The sequence below is a fragment of the Larimichthys crocea genome, chromosome IX (assembly GCF_000972845.2).
Source record: "Larimichthys crocea isolate SSNF chromosome IX, L_crocea_2.0, whole genome shotgun sequence".
Lineage (NCBI taxonomy): Eukaryota > Metazoa > Chordata > Actinopteri > Sciaenidae > Larimichthys > Larimichthys crocea.
In genome coordinates this window covers 12,166,785-12,189,438 of record NC_040019.1, presented here as the reverse complement: position 1 = coordinate 12,189,438, position 22,654 = coordinate 12,166,785, and the positions used below count along the sequence as shown (strand labels likewise).

The 22,654-nt window shown below is 41.0% G+C and overlaps 1 protein-coding gene across 3 annotated transcripts; it reads left to right on the top strand.

Annotated features, from left to right (window-relative positions):
• The first annotated feature begins 665 nt into the window (after nucleotides 1-665).
• On the top strand, nucleotides 666-22,063 carry ulk1b (unc-51 like autophagy activating kinase 1). Of its 3 annotated transcripts, none has more exons than XM_019258415.2 (27): nucleotides 666-1,344; nucleotides 2,264-2,356; nucleotides 2,754-2,795; nucleotides 5,494-5,526; nucleotides 6,604-6,640; nucleotides 7,949-8,122; nucleotides 9,325-9,398; nucleotides 9,607-9,708; nucleotides 10,520-10,578; nucleotides 11,108-11,190; nucleotides 11,418-11,468; nucleotides 11,910-12,001; nucleotides 12,196-12,358; nucleotides 12,646-12,700; nucleotides 13,358-13,444; nucleotides 13,727-13,858; nucleotides 13,946-14,094; nucleotides 15,073-15,332; nucleotides 15,445-15,650; nucleotides 16,076-16,197; nucleotides 16,506-16,631; nucleotides 17,181-17,365; nucleotides 17,713-17,897; nucleotides 18,493-18,611; nucleotides 18,698-18,855; nucleotides 19,126-19,261; nucleotides 19,536-22,063. In XM_019258415.2, the coding sequence occupies exons 1-27, from the start codon at nucleotides 1,255-1,257 to the stop codon at nucleotides 19,589-19,591; spliced, it is 3,069 nt and encodes a 1,022-aa protein (XP_019113960.2). In that variant the 5' UTR covers nucleotides 666-1,254; the 3' UTR covers nucleotides 19,592-22,063. The 3 variants fall into 3 exon arrangements, with proteins under 3 accessions (XP_019113960.2, XP_019113961.2, XP_010730566.3); XM_019258416.2 differs by having other exon boundaries at nucleotides 12,193-12,358; nucleotides 15,472-15,650; XM_010732264.3 differs by having other exon boundaries at nucleotides 12,193-12,358.
• Nucleotides 22,064-22,654: the final 591 nt, after the last annotated feature.

Sequence of the window (22,654 nt, the reverse complement as noted above, 5' to 3'; positions counted from 1 at the left end):
AAAGCTGCCTGCTCACAAAAACATTACACATTACACAGCTTACATTATGCTGGACATTGACACAAATTGAGATTACTGGCACAATTTGGATATATTTTATATGTGATATAAGTATCTAATATACTAGATATTATATCCTCTTTCATAATCATGATGATTATGTTGATGATGATGATGATTATGATAGCCCTTATCTCCACCTGGTGCAGAGTTTAATAAAAAAAACTAATTGTGAGATCACCAATTAAAACTTAACACGGTATTATCCCCTCCTAATATAAAAGCAGTGAGTCATCTTATTAATGATGTGGGACAAATTCCAAAAACTTTTTGGTTTTAAGTGATTCATTAAAGTTTCTAGACAGCAGTATCTAGTGACAAACTGAAACACATAAAGTAAGTATCTGTGTAGTACTTTACATATATTTTTTTGTCGTGTTTTGTATTTTGGCAATGCTTATTTTCGCCTACACTGTCCAATACACGCATATGTACGCACGCATGTAAATGCAGTGTCTCAGTTATTTCCACACTGTTAACATTAAGAGTAAATGTCTCATCTCCGTTTCTAAACTAGTCCAATAAAGCGAAAACAAACACTTTTATTTTACGACCTGCTCCTCTGACGTCAAGCCTACAGCTGTAGTCGCCTTGCGCATGCGCACTGCTGCAGAGACTAGACGCCGTCTGCTTTGTTGGGACCATCGATGCTGTGACTTTCGGCGACTCGGCTGCTAACTTACAAGAGATTCCTGGACTTGTTCGCAGTCTTTGCTGGTTATTAGACATAATTAATGTATGTTTAGCACACAGTCAGCGGTTGTTTCGCTCCAGGCGACAGAAGTGAAGCTCTGCTGTATATAAACAAAACGCAGCGAGCTGCTTTTTTTTTTTTTTTAAGGTGGCACCTCAGAGATAGCTGCAACAACAAGACTAGTCCGATTCTCCGGGGTTTGGTTTAAGTTAGCTAACTTCGTGTCGGCCGCGTTGTCAGCGATGGAAACCAGCACACACCTTTGTTAGGAGTTTAAACTCCGAGACGTATGCGTGCGAACATGAGAGAGGAGGACAGCTTGTTGTCAGGAAGGCAGCCCATGGCAAGTGGAAGAGGGGGTGAACATCTCTGCTGCTGCTGCTGCTGCCCCTACTTGACTGAGGAGAAAGGTGCACTTGCTATCAACAAGGGTGTCCTGAGGCCTCCTGGCCATTTGTCCGCGGATAAGTAGTATAAAATCAAGACTTTTGGGGACAATTATGGAGACGGTGGGGAAATTTGAGTTCAGTCGGAAGGACCTGATAGGACATGGCGCATTTGCTGTCGTCTTCAAAGGCAGAAACCGAGAGGTGAGTGTTAACCCACGTCTACTGTTGATATTACCTGCTGAAATCATATTCTGCTGCAAACATTTGACGATATGAAAAATAATTTGAATGCTTTGGTTGGACCGTTAGGCGTGAATCGCCTGTTTTTTTGGCCATCTGCTGTATTTGTTTTCATTGTACGGCCTTAAGAGGCCTGGTAGCTCTTGCAGGATGCCCCTTCAAATAACAGGCAGCTGATGGATAAAATGCTGTAACACTTCTTAAATACTCTCTACACCTTTTCTTAGTGCCTCAAAGGGCACTATGAGTATCTGTACCTTTAGGTAGGTACAATGCAGATGATGCACGACCATAATCAAGTTAAATGTAAAGCATCAGGCATATTTTTTCTTAGAAAGCTGCATACTAAGGCCATTAATAAGCATGTCCTATTCCTGGAATGAAAAGCTATAAAGCTTAAAGTAATTTGAGTACACACCTTTTAATGTAATGTATCATATCTGCTGAGACAAATGAATGTAGCGTCATTAGTAGGTTGGCACACAGACACATTTCATCCTCAGCAGAGCATAATAGCATCTACATGCATTGCAACAATACATTTAAATATGCTGTAGAGTCAGAAATTGTGAAGGACATTGCATTTGGTTGCAGGAAGTGTAATATATAAATAAAGACTCTACAGAACTATTGTAGTGACCAGACCTCCTGGCTGATTACATGCTCAGGACTCAGAGATGATAAGTAATCAGTACCAATTAAGGAACCCTTTTAACCACCAGTATGAAGGGGAGGGGGACATGCACATCTTCAGACAACAATAGGCCGCAATTATATACTTGAGTGTGCATATATAAATACACAAAACGGAGAGACACATACTGCTTTTGCATTTGTTTATGCAACCAAACGAAAATGTTTTTTTGTTTTTTCTATGCAGAAACATGACTGGGAGGTGGCAGTAAAGTGCATAAACAAGAAGAACCTGGCCAAATCCCAGACACTGTTAGGGAAAGAGATCAAAATACTCAAGGTAAGTCTGAAGTACTCTTTTCCCAAGAGTTCACAGGTTTCCAGCTGTTAGGATTTTTACAGTTTATGTGCTTAAAACATGACACACATATACATTTGTATAAACACACATTTGATTGAGACCAGGTTAGAATAGTGACCTGGGCCAAATCTACACTCTCTGTCCACACCAGCAGTTGTAAATGTCTGAAATACTGCTATCAAATGCATAACCCTGATATTTCAAAGTGCTATGCATTATTTATTAGATAGCTCGAGATGTGCCATGTTTTAGAGTGAACCGCGAGTAATGTGTGATCTCTTATGTACATAGGAGTGTCTCAGGGAAATGATATGTTGAATATATCTGATATATGAAGCATGTAAACAAATGATGATTATCTGTGTCGTCTCTGCAGGAACTGAAACATGAAAACATAGTTGCATTACTGGACTTTCAGGTATGTAAAAATCCGCTCACAAACGGCCTATTGATCATGTCAGGAGCAAGCTCACTGCTCTGTGTCAAGGCTTCTGTTTACATACATGATTATCACACCTTTTATTGTCCCAGTTCTCTCGTCAGTCAGCGCTCACAAACTAGAGCAGATGGGTCGTTGTCTGTTCCACATGACCCACTTCTGTCTAATGCAGCTTGAACACTTTTGTTTTCCGTAGATGCAGCAAATGAGGCTTTGCTACATCTGTTTGTTCTAAAGACTTTCCATTTTATCTTGTTGAGGCACATTTTCCTCTGCTCTTCCATGTAGAGCAAATCCTTGTATGGTTTCAGTCAATACTTCTCTCTTTGTGTCCTGTTGAGCTTCATCTCCTGTTTTTACATTCTGTTCCCGCTGGTCTCCTTGATTAAGGCTTTCAAGGAAGTCTGGTTTCTTAACTTTATACTTGCCTCAAGCATTTGTTCTCACAAGCCCGGTGCCAAAGGTGTAGACTAGGTGTTATGCTTCCATACAACTGCAAATATAAATACCAGTTTCGACCTCTCAGTGTTTCACAGAATCCACACACAATGTCACAGTGATGTTCTCGCCTTGTTGGCAAGTAACAATCAGTCTGTGGCAACACCTGCCAGAGAGTTTAGACCTCTTGCCCCGACACAATACATTTTAACTCACCAGGTGTTCCTTTTGTCTTTTTGGTCAATGAATAACACACCGCCATCTGGTTTAAAAATGCACAGATTATGCTAATTGTGACAACAGACTCAAATATTTCACAGTGGTAGTAATTCAACGCCAAGGAAGGGTGTCCTGAGTGTTTCAGGAATGTTGACATCCATCCTGTTGCACCACTGTGTCTTGTCATAGATAACCAAACACGTTTCAGTCTCCCCTCGCTCCCAGTTTTGATGCATTGCTGAGCTAATATGAAATCTCATATTTGGAAACTGCTTATTAGGCTTTTAGGCTTCATTACCAGACCCTGTGATTTGTTTTGTTGATTTAAGCCGACCTTTCATCCTCTGCCCTTATCTTTCTTTTGTCACAGGGGCTTAGTCATCCCGCAAAGAAGATTCTAAAAAAGATGCCATGTCCAGCGTTGCATACACACACATGCTGAGCACTGCCAATTGCTAACACACCAGCACAGTCACCCCTTTTATATTGATTGCAAATGTGGATTTTGCATGACCTTTTAAACAGGTGCAGAACTCAAACATATTCTACTGTTTTATCTTTATACTGACTCACAGTGGCACCTCGCTCTGGGCATCTAAGATAGTCCGAGCTAAGATTACAGGTTTGTTGTTGCACAGCAGCAGACAGTGTAGGTGTTCTGAGCAGGGGATCTCACCGTGCAGCTATCTAATTAGGTCAGGAGGAAACTGAACCCAAACCAAACACTGGACACCAGAGAGATGCGCTTGCTTTTATTTTCACATTTTATCTGATTTTCTTAAACAAATCAGTCTCATAGTCAAATTGTTTTAGAGTGTCCTGTAGTTCTAGGTAAACTGCCACAGCACCAAAAAAATTTAGCAACGCAACAAGTTCCTATTTCTCAGCTGGTACTGAGCAAGAGCAAACGGCAGATAGATTGACCAGAGATGGCGATTGATTAATCGTTTGTCTTCTCAAGTGTATGTCGCTTTTCTATGTTTTATATCTTTCTATAACAAATACATTTGACTTTTTCTAGATCACACAAATAAAGGAGAACGTAAATGGCAGGTTAAACAATAATATCATTGTGAATTGCAGGACTAAAATAATGGTTTTATTTAGATAGACATTTTCATTCATGGAGGAACAGAAGGTGCCTGTGTTGTTTACTGAGGAAGCTCCGCCCTGTGAAACAGGAAATAGTTGCAACAACAACAGTGACCTGGCATTGTCAGTATTTTTGACCTGGTGCTGTCAGTATTTTATATCAAACCATAGCACTATGAATCTGCTAATTATGATCAATTGTCAACGTAATGCCAAACCTTTTGGCGTGGTGTGGTGCTCCGCTACTATTTGATAAATGCAGCAGGGGGACAGCTTGTGGGAACCAGATGGTTCACTGTCAATCTCCAATAAAGCCAAAGGCAACTAATTTCAAAATGTCTGACTCAGCGGAACTTTAGAAAACAGTCTGGCCTCTGACTGGTGGATTCAACCAGATACTGAGACCATGTCAGTGTGAAAGACTGCAGTCATCTGTAGCCACGAGATAAGAGGAACTTTTCAGGCAGGCCGTGTTGTTTGTCTGTTTTCTTTTTTGGCTCAGTATTAATGTCACAGAGCAGATCATTTTCATAATTTCTCGCTGATTCTTTCTCGCCAAGAATGCTTTTATTTTATTATATGAAAGATTCACAGAAAAGGACAGGCCTCATTTCATTTTTAAAAGTCCAGCGGTGCATGAGTCAGGGATCTAGTTTTACAAAATAATATTACCACTGTGCAGAGCTTTGATATCTGTTGACATCTGCCTCTCACTTGCGTTCTTTTTTTTTTTTTTTTTTTTTTTTTGTCACAAAACATTTTTTGTCCCAGCCGTTAATGTAGTTCATTTTCTGCAACCCTTTAAATTTCTCCAATCCAAATCAGCAGCTTAGTTTGCTTGTACCACCTGTTCCTCGTGTGTGTGTGTCTGCCACTGACATTTGTTTGTCCCCCCCCCCCCCCCCTTATCTCTTCCCTCTCTCTTTAGGAAACTGCCAGCTCAGTGTACCTGGTAATGGAGGTAAGCTCGCTGTGATGTTTGGCTTTGTTTGCTCAGTGCTGTATTGTCTCTGCTTGTGTAGGCAGCACTGACAGGACCCGGGCTATAATTAGCTGTGTCCTCAGGCATCAAAGGTGGGGGTGGGTGGGTGCGAGGGGGGGTTTGGGGTGAGGGAGTGAATAGTCACCAGTCAACATCATTTTTGCTGTGGCTTGATGCTGATTATCTGATGATGAGCCACAGGTAAAATAATGTGTGTGAGTGATGCAACTACTGCTTCACTTTGCTAATACAAGGAAACAACATACAACTCAGGTTTAATCAGTCCAGCATGTGTTTCAACATTATGCTTCATACATACTGGTCATTCATTGCAAGACATGCCTCTTCCTGTTCTGCTAACATAATAACCCATTTCAGAATTTTAATACTTGATATTTTTATTGATTTTCATCAGCCTGGTTGTTCTTTTAGTGTGAGTTGCAAAGATACAATGTAAGATTGTTTGAACATATTCGCCTGCCAAGCAGAAAAGCCTGCTCAGACATAACTTCATTGTTGTTGGCAAGAAGATTTGGAGGAGTCTAACATTCACAGTTTATATGATTTCCACAACCGTGATTACACAGCTTAGTATTTTGCTCTAAATTTCATATGATATGGCAGTCCAATAAAACATGAAAATGATAATTGCTGGTTAAAAATGGCATTACAGAAGCAGACCATACCCAATGCATATCTCAAACACGTCCCGTTTATTATTGCGGCCATTTCGGGCTTATCTTTGTATCAAAGAAAAGGAAATGGCCTGTGAGGCAACCTTTCAGGGCCTCACTTGTCATAACACACCCTTGTCTTTTCCGGGGGTTCATCCATATTGATGCTGGGAATGAGAACAAGGGTATAAATCTGGAAACGCATCACTCTTCAGCAAATCACTGCTTTGATCTCGTTCGATTTCTTGTCCCTTCAGAGACCGGCTGATATCAGATACTTATTCACTATAGCCACATGTCAGCCCTTGATGTTACCTGCGTTTCCTAATGTTATTCCTTTTCATCTCCCTCTCTGCCTTCCTGTCTCTCTTTCTAATCCCAGTACTGCAATGGGGGCGACCTTGCTGACTACCTACACTGTAAGTGCAACAAGACCAATATGCAATAAACTCGCAATGTCCAACGGTAGAATTATCTTTGATTTCTAGGTTGAAAATGCTGCAAGCAACCAAAACAGGCATTTAAATAAACAAAACAACACTCAAAAATGAAACAAATGTTCCTAAAGTAATGATCTTTGGACAAAAACTGATAGTTAAGATATCAAATAGTAGTAGAAGAGGAAGAATTAGTTTTCAGTTCTGTTACAGGGAAGATTGACAGAGTGCAAGTTGGGAAGGAACAGCTTTACAGTAAAATATACACCCCATGGCTGCCATTCAGGTCAGCCGTGTTTTTGTAGTCTTCCTGTAAGGCGGCAGGAAGTAACCATTTATCTAGGGCCCTGAAGATAAATTTGGTGCTTCATGAACTTTGGAGGATCTAACGCTTAAAATAGACAGACTAAGTAAGCAGATAAACTTCCCTGTCGTCTCTGTCCTGGCTTGTCATATGTGAGGCGTAAGTCATATCCATAAAGTACACCACCTCTTGCAAATATGCTCATTTTGTCAACGCTGGGAGTATGATGACATTAAAATAAAATCTACAAATCTGTCCAGATTTGCCACATTTCATAAATTACAGAGCTTTCAAAAAACAGGGATTTGTCTGTCAGTGCGGCTGGAGTTGGAAATAAGATGTCAGGCGTGAGCTGTTTGCAGACAAATTATAGCTGTACATGTCAGGTACCCAGTTTAAATAGAGGACCTCATCCAATAATAGTCTCTGCCTGCATGGTTAAGGAAAAGTGTTTTTGGATCCACTGCCCACTGTGGTTAATGAACAAAACTTTTTTTTTTCCTGGCCCAAGTCGAGCCAGAGCCTGGCTTTAAAAAGAAATTCTGTTGCTAGGGAGGTGGAGCCCGAGAGAAATTCAAGACAAGGCAGGGAGGGACCCTAACATAGAACCATACTGTACCACCCTGACATGAAGGAGGTGATTGGAGGGAATGAAGGGACAGAGAGCAGGAGGTGACTGTGGGGTGATGTGATGAGGTGAGACAGCAGAGAAGAAAAAATACAGCTTGCAGATATTTTTAGAGGTAAAATGAGATGGTCTGACTCAAAGATGTTTCAGGGAAACTAGTGGGATCTGCATAGATTTAAGAATCTATAAAACAGGGTCATGCAATCCCTATCTGTCTACTATACCCCATTATGTGTCCTACATAAGCAGTTAACTTACATGCACTGTACCTACATGCATGCATACACACCTACAGTAGTATTCCAAAGTTAACTTGTTGTTGACTAACCTTTTGTACCTTTTCTATGTTCCTCTGAAGCCAAAGGCACGCTGAGTGAGGACACTATTCGAGTTTTCCTGCAGCAGATTGCAGGGGCCATGAGGGTTTTACAGGCCAAAGGCATAATCCACAGGGACCTCAAACCCCAGAACATTCTGCTCTCCAACCCACCAGGACGCAAGTCGCACTCCAACAACACCTGCATCAAGATCGGTAGGTTTTGACGTTTTGGGGAGTCTGCAAACATGTTCCGCATTTCATCATTGTAGTGTTTAAAAAAATGCTACAGTGTGACAATGAAAATGATTAGGAGGTTTATAGATGCACATAAACAAATAAACAAATGGTTGATAATTATCCGAAATCGACTATTTGACATATACAATGATTATTTAGTCATTTGGATACATAGTCAGAAATAAGAAAGGGCTAAAACATTCACACAAGAGACCACAGTTTGTGGGATTTAATAAGAAAGTACCAGGACCGTCTACAGTAGTAAAAAAACAAATTGAAGCTCATGGAAATCCCTGTGCTGTAATCAAGCTCTTTACAGACACTTTTACTGCAGCAAGACCCGATAATGATTTCCCTAAGGTAAGTTATCACACTGGGGTTGTAAGACTAAACTTCTTCAATGAAATTGATTAGATTATATATAGAATTTCACATTTTGCCTCAGCCGTGTTGGCGGTCTTCTTCTGATTAAACACAGTTGAAAAGTGAAAGAGAGAATCTGCTCACAAATACATGATGTGTGTTGTCTCGTCAGTGTGACCCAAAAGATGACGCTGGTGTAACAGCAAGCAAGTGTCATGATCAAGTACAAAGAGCGTAGTGTGTGTTGTTCAGCTGTTTGGAAACTCTGCTAATCCTTAAGTCCACTAATTCCCGTTCCTCTGGAGAGACGTGATTGTCCTGTGGGGGTAAAGTCTGAGGGCTTGTGTCAGTCTGTCAAACCTGCTAACAAACAAAACAAACACACACTCATTGCACCTACATAGATGCAGGTACTGACACATAAACATATCCATAATAAATAATAAATCATTTGGTTGACTTGGTAAAGAGGCTGCACGCTTTACTTTTGTTGAGTTGATTGAGTTTGCTTGCTTTGGATAGCGGCAATTTGTTGTTGGGTGATAATGCTGCATCACAGTGCTTATCACACCTGTAAACATAGATGATGTGAAGATCTCCCTCTGTTGGTAGAGTATTATCATGTATAGGTTTTATTGGTTTTGAAAAGGTGTGACAGACAAACCTGCAGTTTGCCTTTGGAACATTCTTTTTTTTGTTCATTCATTTTCTGTGTGAATATAATACATAAATCTAATAGTTTCTGCATTCGCTTCCAGCACCAAATGTTAACACGTCCTCTTTTGTTTTCCCTCCCCTACTTGCTTTTTCTGCAGCGGACTTTGGCTTTGCCAGGTACCTTCAGAACAACATGATGGCAGCAACACTGTGTGGGTCTCCCATGTACATGGTAAGCAGTTACTTTATAGATAAGAGGGAACATAACTGCAACATACTCTCATATGTTTTAGCTGGTTGTTAAACCCACGCAACATCAAAGGTGATGACTTGTTTTTCACTCAGACCAGAGTCTTTTTAATTACACAATCTGTGAAACAATTAATCATCTCATTAACTGGTCATCAAGTGTCACAGTCTCACTATGTTTTCCTCACTAGGCTCCTGAGGTCATTATGTCCCAAAACTATGATGCAAAGGCAGACTTGTGGAGCATAGGAACCATCGTGTTTCAGTGCCTGACCGGGAAGGCTCCTTTTCAGGTAAACACACTCCAGTTTGTATGCCGATTTCAGGACTACATTCTCAAGCTTTTTTTTTTTTTTTGCTTCACACAGTTAATTACACTGTCATTTAGGGGTGGGCCAGCAGCTGCTACTTCAGCTACTTTGTCTCTGCCAACTACAACACTGCAGTACTTACTCCACACTAGGTTCTTCGTCCCTCTTGACTTGTCTTACCACACTACACACTTGTTTGTCAACTGTGTTTTCACATAGGCCTCAGTTTAAATGTATCTGTTGCTTCTTTTTGAATATTGCTAGTTTTGTAATGGTCGGATCTGTGGCGTTGTTTTGGAGACCGGCTGCTCATCTGCATTCTTTAATAGTAATCTATTTTTACCAGGTTAAGAGTATGTGAACAGTATGCACATAACTGTGCTGGTTATTTTGCTCAAGCTAATGAAAACGAAGCAAATATTTCAGTGTGATTTCAAACTGATGGATGGATAAATAACTAGTTTAATATAGTAAGTACTCAGTATTCAGACAGGCTGTGTGGTCTCACCAGATTATGAGGAAGGGGAGCATGAACCCAACAATCTGCATCAGCTGACTTGCATGATGCTGTGAAAGATGAAATGCCTAACTTCATAACAACCTTATCTAAACTGGTCCATCAGCATTTCTGAAACTGGCCAAGTGGCTTTACTCTTTGCTTCATTAACATGTTAGGCGTGCTAAAACATGTCATGTCATTAAACATATCATTTAAGTTATTGACAGCATATTGTGCAGTGACTATATGTGTACTGACATTTTAACTATCTCTCTGATGTTTTGTCATCTTTAGGCCAGCAGTCCCCAGGAACTCCGGCTGTTTTATGAAAAGAACAAGACTCTCAGCCCCAAGTAAGAAGTTATGGCGATATGACAGCATGTTTGTGTTTAATGTGATGAACAGATGTTTTGCTAAAAGACTTAAAAGTGGCTAATTTGTTTTTAGAAATAACTGAAAAGTGAAGCTTTATAGAAATCTTAGAGAATGTCTTTGTGTTGCAGCAGTGCTGTTTAGATCTGTCACCAGAAGAAGCCTTCTAGAGATGCTGCCAATTACAGCCATGCCAGCTGGGTTGTTTTAACAGTTGAACAGCAGTTAGTTTACAACATTGTTAGAGATGACAAGCCCCCGACAGTTATTCAGCAGCCTCATTTACACCACAGTGTATTTTTTAATGGCTACTTAATGAAAGCCTACCTAAAAGTCCCGTTTTCAGGAATGTTTACACCCACACTAACAAACAGCAAAAGATCTTTCATTTTCTTTAATACAGACAGATCAATTTGAAGCTCTGTTCTGTTGTATTGTACCTTTTTAATCAACTTATTATTCTCTGCACAGCAGCACACGCACACTGACTGTGGTATTATTTGTTTGCAGCATCCCCAGAGAGACTTCAAGCCATTTGCGGCACCTGCTGCTGGGTCTGCTGCAGCGCAACCACAAGGACCGCATGGACTTTGGTTAGAGAACATCAAGCTAGCATTCTCTAAACAGTTATCAAGAGTCAGACAACAGATACAACAACTATTATTGTAAATGTTTCTGTTTGATAAGGAATGATCTGTGTATCTGTGACATAACACTGTAGGTCATCATATTTGCATCTTGTACTGCTGCATAGATTCTTAATGTCGGAAATGTTGATTTCACTACCTCCACCTAATTATATTTCTTCCTGTGTTGGTAGATGAGTTTTTTTGTCATCCTTTCCTGGAGGCTAGCTCATCCATGAAAAAGAGTAAGTACAAATAAACAATGCGCTTCTTATTAGAGCTTGGTTGGATAATTGCAAAAATAAGGCATAAGTTCAGGACTGTATCTGTATCACACAAGTTTTAATGCATCAAAATGTCTTGTACGTACACATAGGTAAATAAACATTACATCGACAAGTGACCCTCAAAAAAACATTAAAATGATGTCAAAACTTTCCTTTTCCATCCAAATGGTAGTTTTATTCCATTTAGAAGTTGTGACAGCCAGCTACATAGTGATGTGCGCGTGATTTAAAAAAAAAAAAAAAAAAGTATTTTTTGTCTGCAAGGCACACCATAGAGTTCAGATAAAATATGTGTCTTGTGGAGGTTTCTTGTAAACTGTTTCTGTTTACATTCAGAGTTTCTCACCGAATCGCATCCTTGAGTTGTCTTAATGAAGAATGTCCTGCATTTTGTTACAGCAACTCCTACTGTGTCCATGACCTGCTTCCCAAGCTCTGCATCAGCCAGCTCTTGTAGCAGCTCCTCCACCTCTCACCTCGCCTCACCACCGGTTTGTGTTTATTATTCCTACTTTGTCTGTACCTGAACAATGCAGCTGCGTTGGGGGTTTTTTTATGTGCAGTCAGACACCAACCAAGTCAAGACTATTTGGCGTTATCCTCACTGTTTGCTCTTTTGTCTTTTCTTTCTCGCTTTTTTTCTTTTGTTCATCTACTACTTTCTGTCATCCTGTGTCTGTAGCAGTCTCTTGCTGAGGTTCAGCATTTGCGTGCCAAAGCTCTGGCCTCCCCTACCCAGGAAGCCGCTGGTTTTCTCCTCAAGGACTCGTCTGGAGGGGGCGGCAGCAGCAAGAACTCCTCCTCCTGTGACACAGATGATTTTGTCATGGTGCCTGCTCACTTCACCAGTAAGGAAACATTTCTTTTTTTTTCACGGGAACCCTACCTAAATGTCAAATACAGCTGTGCATAGTCATAACTCTTGGTGCCAGCACTGTGGAATTACTGTAGAAGTATTTGAAGTCATCTTGTCTTTATTCCGTTCATAGACAAGCATTTATGTGGCGTTCAAAGCCAGAGCTCTACTCTATCTAGACATTCATTCTCTGTTGTTCTTTTCAGTTTATGTTCTTAATGTTAATTATTTGTGTATCCTGAATGTAATTTTTTATTTTTTATTTTTTTGCTTTTCCAGCGGGGGAACTGACATGTGAGAGTAAAGTGCTGCCGGACAGCCTGATGAATAGCGGGTAAGAAGCAACGATTGGTTATTCATAGACTGTCATCACCTGTATTTCATTACACTAATGTAATGTAGTTGTGTGACAGTGTTACAGAATACACCCGATAAAGGAGGGTAAAATGACTAGGCGTAATTCAATCTAATCTAACTAAAATGGAAGGAATCGTTGCCCGTGTCTGTGTTTCAATTTTTCAACTAACGTTCATCCAATCCACTTCACCCTTGGCAGATGTATCGCTGAGGACTCAAGGAAGTGCAGTGCTAAAGTGTGAAGTAGTTTAGATGAGCAGTTCTCGAGAAAGCTGCAAAACATTATCCCACATATGCAATTCTAGATGCAGCAGTTTCAGACTGATTCAGATTTTTAAATTGCATATTTTGACACATTTTTTAGATGTGGCTGTTTTAGGAACACTTCAGTTAACTTTATAAAACTGATTTTGTATTGTAATATTACTCTGACCATTGAAGGTGGAACATGTTTACGTCTAGGCCTGCGGGGGCTCTCCGCTTCTGCATATCGATGATATTGAGACAACAATAACGGACGCCAAGCTATCGGCCGTGCTGTTTAGAGTAAAAATGAAACACATGCTGTCTTCCTTTACAAAACAATAACGTCCTGATGACACGTCTCCTTTTTCCTCTTCTCCTCTTCAATCAGCTCCCTTCTGGCTTCTGCTGGTCTGTGTAGCCAAGCCAAAACACCACCGCACTCACCTTCCAACAGCGGGTCTCCAAGTCCTGTCAGGTAAGATATAGTAACAGTTCATCATGGCAGAAGGAGTACTTGATTGAGGAGTTTTAGTTCTTTATTATCAAATGTAGTCTTTAATTAACCTCAGATCATGTTCTCCTCACACGCAGTGTAATGTTTGTTTTTACATTACAAACACTGTACAAGTTTGGCAGCGTCGTCAGTAACAGAAGATCTCTTCTCCAAAATATTTGCTGTTAAAAGTGTTAAAACTAACTCTCTCCTCTGTGGTCCATTTCCCTTGGCACTCTGTGTTCTTCTCACTGCTGTTGGCAGGCCCAGTGAGTTCCCAGGAGGTAACTATGGAAACCATGGTCAGTCATTGCCTATCCCAGTTCCCACTCAGCTCCAGAACTACCAGCGCATCGAGCAGAACCTCCATTCTCCCAAACCAGATGGCTCACCAAGGTCTGCACACACATGCACGAGTCCCAACAAATGTAAAGTTGTATTTACATTTCTTAACTTGGACTTGGACCTCTTTTATATTATTAGGCTGTCGACACCAGTGCGCCGCTGCAGCAGTGGAAGCTCGCTGGGCTTTGCTCGGGCCGGGCCTTCACCACCATACGGGCAGGGAGCAGTCACCACTAACCGCAGGTTCTCCCTGGGAGGCGCCAGACCCTTCCAGCCCTTCCCTCAAGGTAGCTCAGAGGCTAGTCTTCATTTTGTAACTCAAGCATTCACAGACATGAATCACAGCTTTCTCTCTCTGACTTTGTGTCCAAATATTAATTGAAGATGTAGATACAGTGACCAATTTTGAGCCAAAGAACAATTTTCTAGCTCAGATATTTAAATAAATAAATAAATATAAATATATATATATATCTATATATATATATAAAAATCCAGTGCAGATATTTATTTAAATTTAAAATTAAGGTATTTAGTATTTCAATTTCAAATTAAATCAAAATGAAAAAGGAAAGTTATTTTTTTCCTCCTTTTGTCTTTGTGGTGTCACGACTACTGCATTAGTTGATTAAAAGATTGATTACTTATGCTGATTAATCCTTTGAGTGATTAATGAAGTGGGAATACTCACCAGTCTCTGATTTGACCTTCTCATACATGATGATTGATTGCTTCTTTTGTAAATTGAAGTTGGTTTAGTTGAACGGAACAAAAAAATGTGAAGACTCTTGGAACTTTACACTTTTTTTTTTTTTTTTGTCAGCGACTTAAATGGCAAATCGATTAATCAAAAAACAGAACAATTGATTGCAATTAGTAATTATTAGATGCAGCCCTAAAAAGGCAATTGGCATGTTCTAGGTGGTGCCTGAAAGAGGGAAATCAAGGTTGTCATTAGCATTTGCCATCATCTGTCTGAGTCATCCTGGTCAGTGGTTTTGAAAGTTAATGGTTGAGGAAATTAACCAACCTCCTACGTACACAAACACTCTCCTTCTCACCATTGATTGTTCTTTGTTCCTCTGTGCCTCCTGCTGGCACAGTCCCTTAAGCTGCCTGGACGTGTTCATCAGCAGGGCAGCAGGAGAGTTCAGCAGGACTTTTTTTTGTGTCTTTGAGGATGTTTTGTTTTGTTGTTTTGTCTTGCGATGCCACCTGCTGTCTAAAAGCAGAAATATTCTGACCGGCCATCTGATGTCCCACAGCTCATCAGCACGCTGAACCCCGGCTGACTTCTCATCAACACCCACAGACGACCGGACTGGGAACGCGGCTCCACAGTGCCCCCTGTTTGTTGGAGTGTGCCAGTGGCGGTGGCAGACAAAAGATCAGGAAGCAGCACTCAGACCCGGTGGTAGCCCCCTCGATGGGCCTGATGACCATGCGCCCGCTACACTCCTCCCCCAGACTCAGTGAGCTGATGCAGCGTAGTCCTCTCCCCACCATCCTAGGCTCCCCTTCCAGGGTGAGTCAGCTCTGTGTGTGTGTTTATGTGTGTGCGTGTTCTCTGTGCGAAACACAGAACAGGAATAGACTACCAAGCAGTTTAAACAATCCTCTGGTACACCTCTCCTCAGACCATCCCTCCATTTGAATTCCCAAAGCCTCCCAGCTCTCCGAACCTCGTGACCTTCCTGACGCAGCAGGGTTTGGTCATCGGCTCCCCTTGCAGCAGGACTGCCCCAGCAGAGCCCAGAGACCTGGGACAGCAAGCACCTACACAGGTCACCCAGCCTGGCCACTGCATCCACAGACTGAATGATGATACCAAGGCCTTCGGAAGGTTAGATTGTTTTTGCTGCTGCTTTTTCTCTTTATGTTTGCTGTACATCCAGAAGGAATTGTTTGCCTACAGATTCAGGATAGACCGGTGCAAAAACAAACTGTTTTAGAGTTGGAGATGTGTGTTCTTCCATCTTAATCTTCCTGCATTGCTGGTTTTAAATTTACATTTACATTACTTACCCGTTATTACATTGATTTGGTTTGTTATATGAAGCTTTTTGAATATGAAGCAAGAAAAAGATTACATTACTTTGTAGAAACTGTTAATTCTGTAGTGTTTGAAAAAAGACAAGACAGGAATAGGATGATGAACCTAATGGAGTGGATATAACTATTAAACAAGGATTATTGACTAATTCATATCGCATTCTTTCTTTCCATGTCCTCTGCTCTGTGTCTCTGTTTCCTGTCTCCGTGGCGCAGGTCTCAGAGTGCCGGTCGTCTGTCTGACATGCTGCTCATGGCTGCTTTTGGACCAGGCGGAATTGTGGGTGACCGAGGCAGCACAGAGAACCTTACCTCTGAAAAAGCCATAGATATAACAGGTAGGCATGTTTGTTGATTTGACAGAAACGTGTGTGTGTGTGTGTGTGTGTGTGTGTGTGACATAATGAATTAGAGCAACAGTTGTTTTTAAAATAGCAAGACATAATGAATTAGAGCAACAGTTGTTTTTAAAATAGCAACACTTTCTAATATTTGTGATTCCAGCTATCAGTGTGAAGAGAACATAATACGTAATGCTTAATATGTTGCTATTGCAGTTAATTCTGTCACTTACAGTAATAATAAAATACAGTCTTGCAGCTTCTTGGTGTTTATTAAAAGATCATTGCTCTTTTCTGCCCTCTAGTGCCCCCCAGTGTTGGGGGAGGCCTTGCACCTGGCTCCAGCAGCCCAGCACAGGTGGTTTTCACTGTGGGCTCTCCTCCCAGTGGCAGCACCCCACCTCATACCTCCAGACAGAGGAAATACTCAGGTAGCGCTCGCACATGCTAACACAGCTAAATACAAATCCCTTCTGTAGGCAGCGGGAATCAAATTCCACTAACACAGCAGCATTAATATTACGCCCTGCACATCATACAACATAAAGCACTGGGAGGCTATTACTTTACTCATTTGCCGTGATGTGGAAACTTAATTAAATGGAGATAACTATAAAAGGTTGATTGTCTGCTGGCCAAGATTGAAAAGAAGCCTGTGGAGGGATGCAGTTACATTCTGGGGAATCATTACCAAAATGACTGGCTTTCCAATTACACAGCAATTAATTGAGGAAAAAAATTGATAATTGGCACTGAGAGTATTTATTAAAAAAGAAAAATTCACATGACTCTCGTGTGACTGCCAAAAATAACAAGCAGTATGGCTGGTAGAAATGCAATCCATTGTTATTTCAATGCATTTATCCATTGTTGTGTAGACATAATTTATTGTGCACCAAAGGAAATGCATCGCATGCAAGTTATGTATTTAATATTAAAAAGATTAGATATGTTGAATCATCTTTTTCTGACTCCGGCAGGCTCATTCACTTCAATCAGCCCAGCAGGGTCCTTCACAAGCCGCTACCCACAGACAGGAACATATCTGGAAGGCTTCGAGGCGTCTTCTAGTCCTCGCTACAATTTCACTGATCCCATCACAGCCAACATGGGCGGTACAATAACCTTTGAGGCTCCAGAGCTGCCCGAGGAGACGCTGATGGAGGTGAGAAGCAGGTTTAATAACACTCCTGTGGAAAGTCGCGTAAAAGGTCGTCCCATAGAATCTGTGTATTCTGTTTAGGTATGCAGCCATGACTCCTTTTGTTGTCTAAACAAAAATCTCGAAATGAATAATCCCTCAGGAGAGCGTGGACTGTGAGAAGAATAAAGAAGAGTGCATAGTTTAGCTGAAGTGTCTTTAGCTCAAGTCACTGTGGGGAAAAATAGCCTCAGGCGGAATCTTGAGAGGGGGAATAATAAAATGAGTTGAATGACCCGTCTCCTCGTTAATGCAGACTGAATGCAAAATCACATTCTAACACTAAATTACCTCCTGTCTCTGGAGTGCAGCAGGAGCACACAGACACTGTGCAGAGCCTGCGGTTCACGTTGGATTTCGCCCGCTGTCTGATGGAGGTGGCTGGAGCCCGCGGCGCCACGTTGATGGGGGAGCTGGAGGACATTTCCCATCCTTGCCTCCTTCAGCAGCAGAGCCTGGTAGCAGATCAGATAAGCTCGCTGAGTCGAGAGTGGAGGTAAGGCCATATCTGCTGTGGCTGTGAGTCTTTTATTGATCGTGCTTGTGCGCCCTATTTGGTGTAAAATATAGAAATAATAACCTTAGGGACAAATTGTTTTTGTATTATTAGATGAATTAGCAAAAAAAAAAAAAGATCTGTCAAGTCAGACTTTCATGTCGCAGTTGACAGATTTGTTAAGCCTGCTCAGGAGTATTGACTAAATTATGTCAACATTTCTGCTGCTTGGTATAACACAAGCTAGAATGCATTTTTGCACCAGAGCGAACAAAAACATGATGATGTAAATACAAGGAAAAAAATGAATTAAGTGAGAATTGGAGGGAGAGTTGGGGGTGAAGATGAGGATGACATGCCAGGCCTTCGAAACTGTGGCTTTTGGGTAAACAACTGGAAGTGAGTTTTAGATTTGAATTCATATGTCGGGTGTTGTTTCACAGGAAGGTGCCACTCGCTAACAGATGACTTCATGTTTTGTTCCTTTTGATGTCTGTGATTGTGATGTCATAAATCTGCTTAACTAACTAACTAAAACATTGTATTGTTAGTATAGTTTTAAAGGCAGTGTGTGTTTGTCTGATTCTCTCCTCAGTAATGCAGAACAGCTGGTTCTCTACCTTAAGACTGCAGAACTCCTGTCTACTGCCTTACACACAGCCATGGAGCGAGTTAAACAGGGCAAACTCTACCCGTCTGCTACAGTCAAACAAGGTATGACACATTTCATTTTGTAAGGTGCAGAGTCTTGTTAAGATGATATGTGTATTAAAACATTTTTTTCCCCATCCCATATACAGTAGTGAAGAGGCTGAATGAGCTGTACAAATCCAGTGTGGCATCCTGCCGCTCACTCAGCACCCGCCTGGAGCGCTTCTTTTCCAGGAAGCACCGTTTAATGGACCAAATCACCTCCATCACGGCTGAGCGACTGCTGTTCAGCCACACTGTGCAGATGGTAAGTCAGAGGAGAAATTAGACAGGTGGGAAGCAGGGAGAAGGAGATGAGTGTTAGTGACCAGCAGGCTTCAGCATAATCATTCAGATACTCTGTGTGTGTCTGAGCATATAATGAGCTCTAGCAAGCAACTTAAGTGCGTGTATGGTGAAAATATCCTTCCCCTCTTTCCTCTTTTCTCTTTCTTAACTTATATATGTGCTCTATGGTCGCATAAATATTCACTAATTATAACAGATGCTAATTAAACTGCATACTGTGTCTTCTCAGGTTCAGGCTGCTGCACTGGATGAGATGTTCCATCAGGGGGAGGCATCAGCCCTGCGCTACCATAAAGCTCTCCTGCTGATGGAGGGCCTGTCGATGCTGCTCACTGAACAGGAAGACATCCTCAGTGTTAGCAAATGTAAGCACGTCTGTCGGCCCAGGTCTCCATAGTTTGGTGTGCTATGTTACTCCACCACTATGTGGACCACCAATATACCATTCTTGACAGGTAGCAAGTTTATCTCACAGCTAACACACGCATACAAAACTGAACTATAACCCACATGTCTTTGAAGCAGGAACCGTAACACCCGGAGGAAACCCATGTTACCACAGCGTGGACATGACTTGTCAAGCCGACCCGCCCACTGATTTTTACTTTTTTTTTTCTCTCTCTCTCTTTCTCTCTGCAGGTAAGGAGTGCATTGAACGCCGCCTCACAGCTTTGCAGTCAGGACTCTGTGTTTGAGAGTCGTCCGCTGCTTCTTGGAGTGTGGATATGATGTCAGTCGTTTGCACTCTGCACATTATCAACAAACCAAATCTGCACCCACGTCATGGGTTTCATTTAGAATTGGTTTAGTTTTCGCAAGAAAACCGCAAGGCTACAGTTTTCACTGAACCGCCAGAGTCTGTGCTCCAAATGGCTTGAACGTTCATCTCATGTTTTGAACAGAAGCACGGTGGCGGTGACATCCCCAACACTAAACTTGCACCAGAGTTGGACATGGGAAAAAAAAGAATGTCTGCGCTCTCGTCCATGTGAGAGGATTTTGCTGCTGGCACTGAATATGGTATTTTTTTTGCCAAGAAGAAGCTTCCCTTCACTTGACGTAACACATGCAAGAGCAATTATTGCCAAGTAGTCACATACCCACATGCAGTACTTATCCAAACATAAACAGATAGCGTTTTGTTGGGCTGCTGCAAATTTTCAATACACAACTCTACACAAAATGTTGAGTAGCTGGGGGGAGCGTACAGTATCTGCTGTACATCTAAACACAGCAAGGACGTGCTGATCAAGACCAAGTATCATTTTCATCAAATGCTGATTTTTCAGTTGTTGTTTTTTTCTACTTGCTACCCTTCTGCTTGCTGAAGGGAGGTATAAATAGCTATATTACAGTTTGTGGCTGGGTTAGGGTTAGCGCATTCAAGCACTATTATAAAACTGTTGCCAAAATGACTTAAAAAAAAGTAGTTTTGTTTTTGTGTTAGGTTTTATTTTAGATTAACTGTAGCTAACTATGCTGGTTTGGACACTTTACGGATTCTGTACTTGCTTAATGTCAAAGACTATGTTCCATCATTGAAACAATGATGGGTCAGAAAATGGGTCCAGAAAACACACTGCTACATGCAAAATACAGCTTTCATTTCAAGAGGGACTGAAACTGGCCTCTTAGCATCCCTGATCACAATCGTGTTAAAGATGCTGCAATAACCTGGGATGTATTCTTCAGGTATACAGAAGCTTACATGCTGCTGTTGCTGGTGATTTCTTCTCACAATTCCATCTTTTGTCTGTTTTGTATGTTTCAATCATGTCGGAGTTTAGCAAGTATAATCAAATCTGAATGTCGGGCTGACGGGAGAGAAAGAGGGTTAATATTAGCCAAGTGTTAGATCCGTTTAGACTTATCCTAGTGGCTAATATCTGAATGTTTTTGCACTGTTGAAGTACTGTAGAGAACGATCTGGAGTGGAACATGCTCAACATGTTCAGTTTTTGTAGATACCTAGGCAGATTTGCTTATTTAGAGATTTCTACTATCAGACTTTTATTGCAGTTTTAGTTGTATTATAGTTGCTGTCAGAAGGTATGTTAGATGTGAGAATGTTGACACAGAGATGGTATAAGCTATGAAACCTTAGAAAGATTTCTTAACAAAGAAAAATGACGAGAAAAAAACGCTTTACACTGAAAAAAAGATTTGCATCGATTTTGTTGTGTTCTGTTCCAGAGTAGTCGGTGTGTGACGATTGTGTTTGATTTTTGAAGTGTTCTGTTGATATTGGAGTGCTAGTTGAAGATGTGTATATTACCTGAAATATTTGTGTATTGTTGATATTGACCATAGCCATACATCCCAACAGGATACCTTTACTCCCCTAAATTGTGGGCCAATGGGAAGGGTCAGCTTCTACTTTGGTTGCTCTCTGAGAGATGTTTGTGTGCATGCATGCATGTGTGAAGTGATGTGTGATGTGTTAATGGACAGTGAGATTTGCTCCGTACAGGATTAACGACATTGCTTTGTAACAGGATGTGAATGATTTTTGGCTCCAGCTGACTTGTGTGGATGCATTTGACTGGGTAGAATCTCACTTTAGCATACAAACTAAAACATCCCCTGAAACCATAGGATCAGGCCCAGTACAACATTCTACTTTTCCCCCTGCCTTTTTAAGTTAATTAATATAGTAATGAAGAGCATATTTTAGAATAAGGCGTTGATGTATGGTCAGGGCTGAAGATGGTTTACGCTGAGATAATGAAGCCAATATAGTAGCATTGTCAGCAGAAGAGAATGGAGGAAATGTTTTTTTCTCATTGAAGATTTCTCTAAATATACATTATGTGTATCTGCTTTGTGGCCTTTTGTATTTTGTCAGAGAACCTTTTCTGAAATTTTCGTAGCGTGTTTATAATGTTCGAGTGTACATTCCTTAATATCAACTCATCCACGGGCTCTCTGTCTCTTGCACATGCCGCTCCGTTGACATCTTAACCTTTAGAAAACAAAACAATGCATGTGTCACTTTTTATTGTTCCCTACAATCATTGCTGTCGGCCATCCAAATGATAATTATCTTGGGTCAGAGCACCATAAAGAGGTACTGACTGTTTTAAAGTATCACATAAATATAATTAAGTGTAACCTTCATGAAAATTCTGCTATGTGCACTCCCATAATAAATACGTCACTGATTTGGATTATTCTTTTTGTATGTTTGATAAGAACATACCTGAATGTCTCCGTTTTGTGTTTTCACTTTACTAATTCTGTATTACCTGTAAATATTGTACATTAAGTTATTGTTGTTATTGTGTATATGATGCTGCAGGCATGGAGAGAACAGTACCATACCATCTATACATTTCCAAAGAACAGGCCTTCTGCTGATCTTCCATATTGTCTCTCACTGTTGCATTTTAATGTTGTCATATCTATGACAGACGCACTATCTCAGTGTCCCTGTGTGTGATGTAAACTTTACTGTTTGAGAGTTGCAACATGAATAAAGTGAAAGGAAAGATAATTTGTCTTATGATGATTAAGTTCTACTTGGAACAAAACAGAAGCTCCTTAGAAATCCATATCTCTGTTAGAACCATGACAAATGTTATGAAGCTGAACCTGAACCTATAAACTTCATCATTCTCAGCTTGACCTTACTACCAATAACTGCTAGTCCCCATAGCTACGTTATATTGTACAAAAGAGCTTAGACAGGTAGAGCTACAGTCAGCGCTGGTCTGATAAACCTACTGCTAAGACCAATCAGGGACTTTACACAAGTCTAT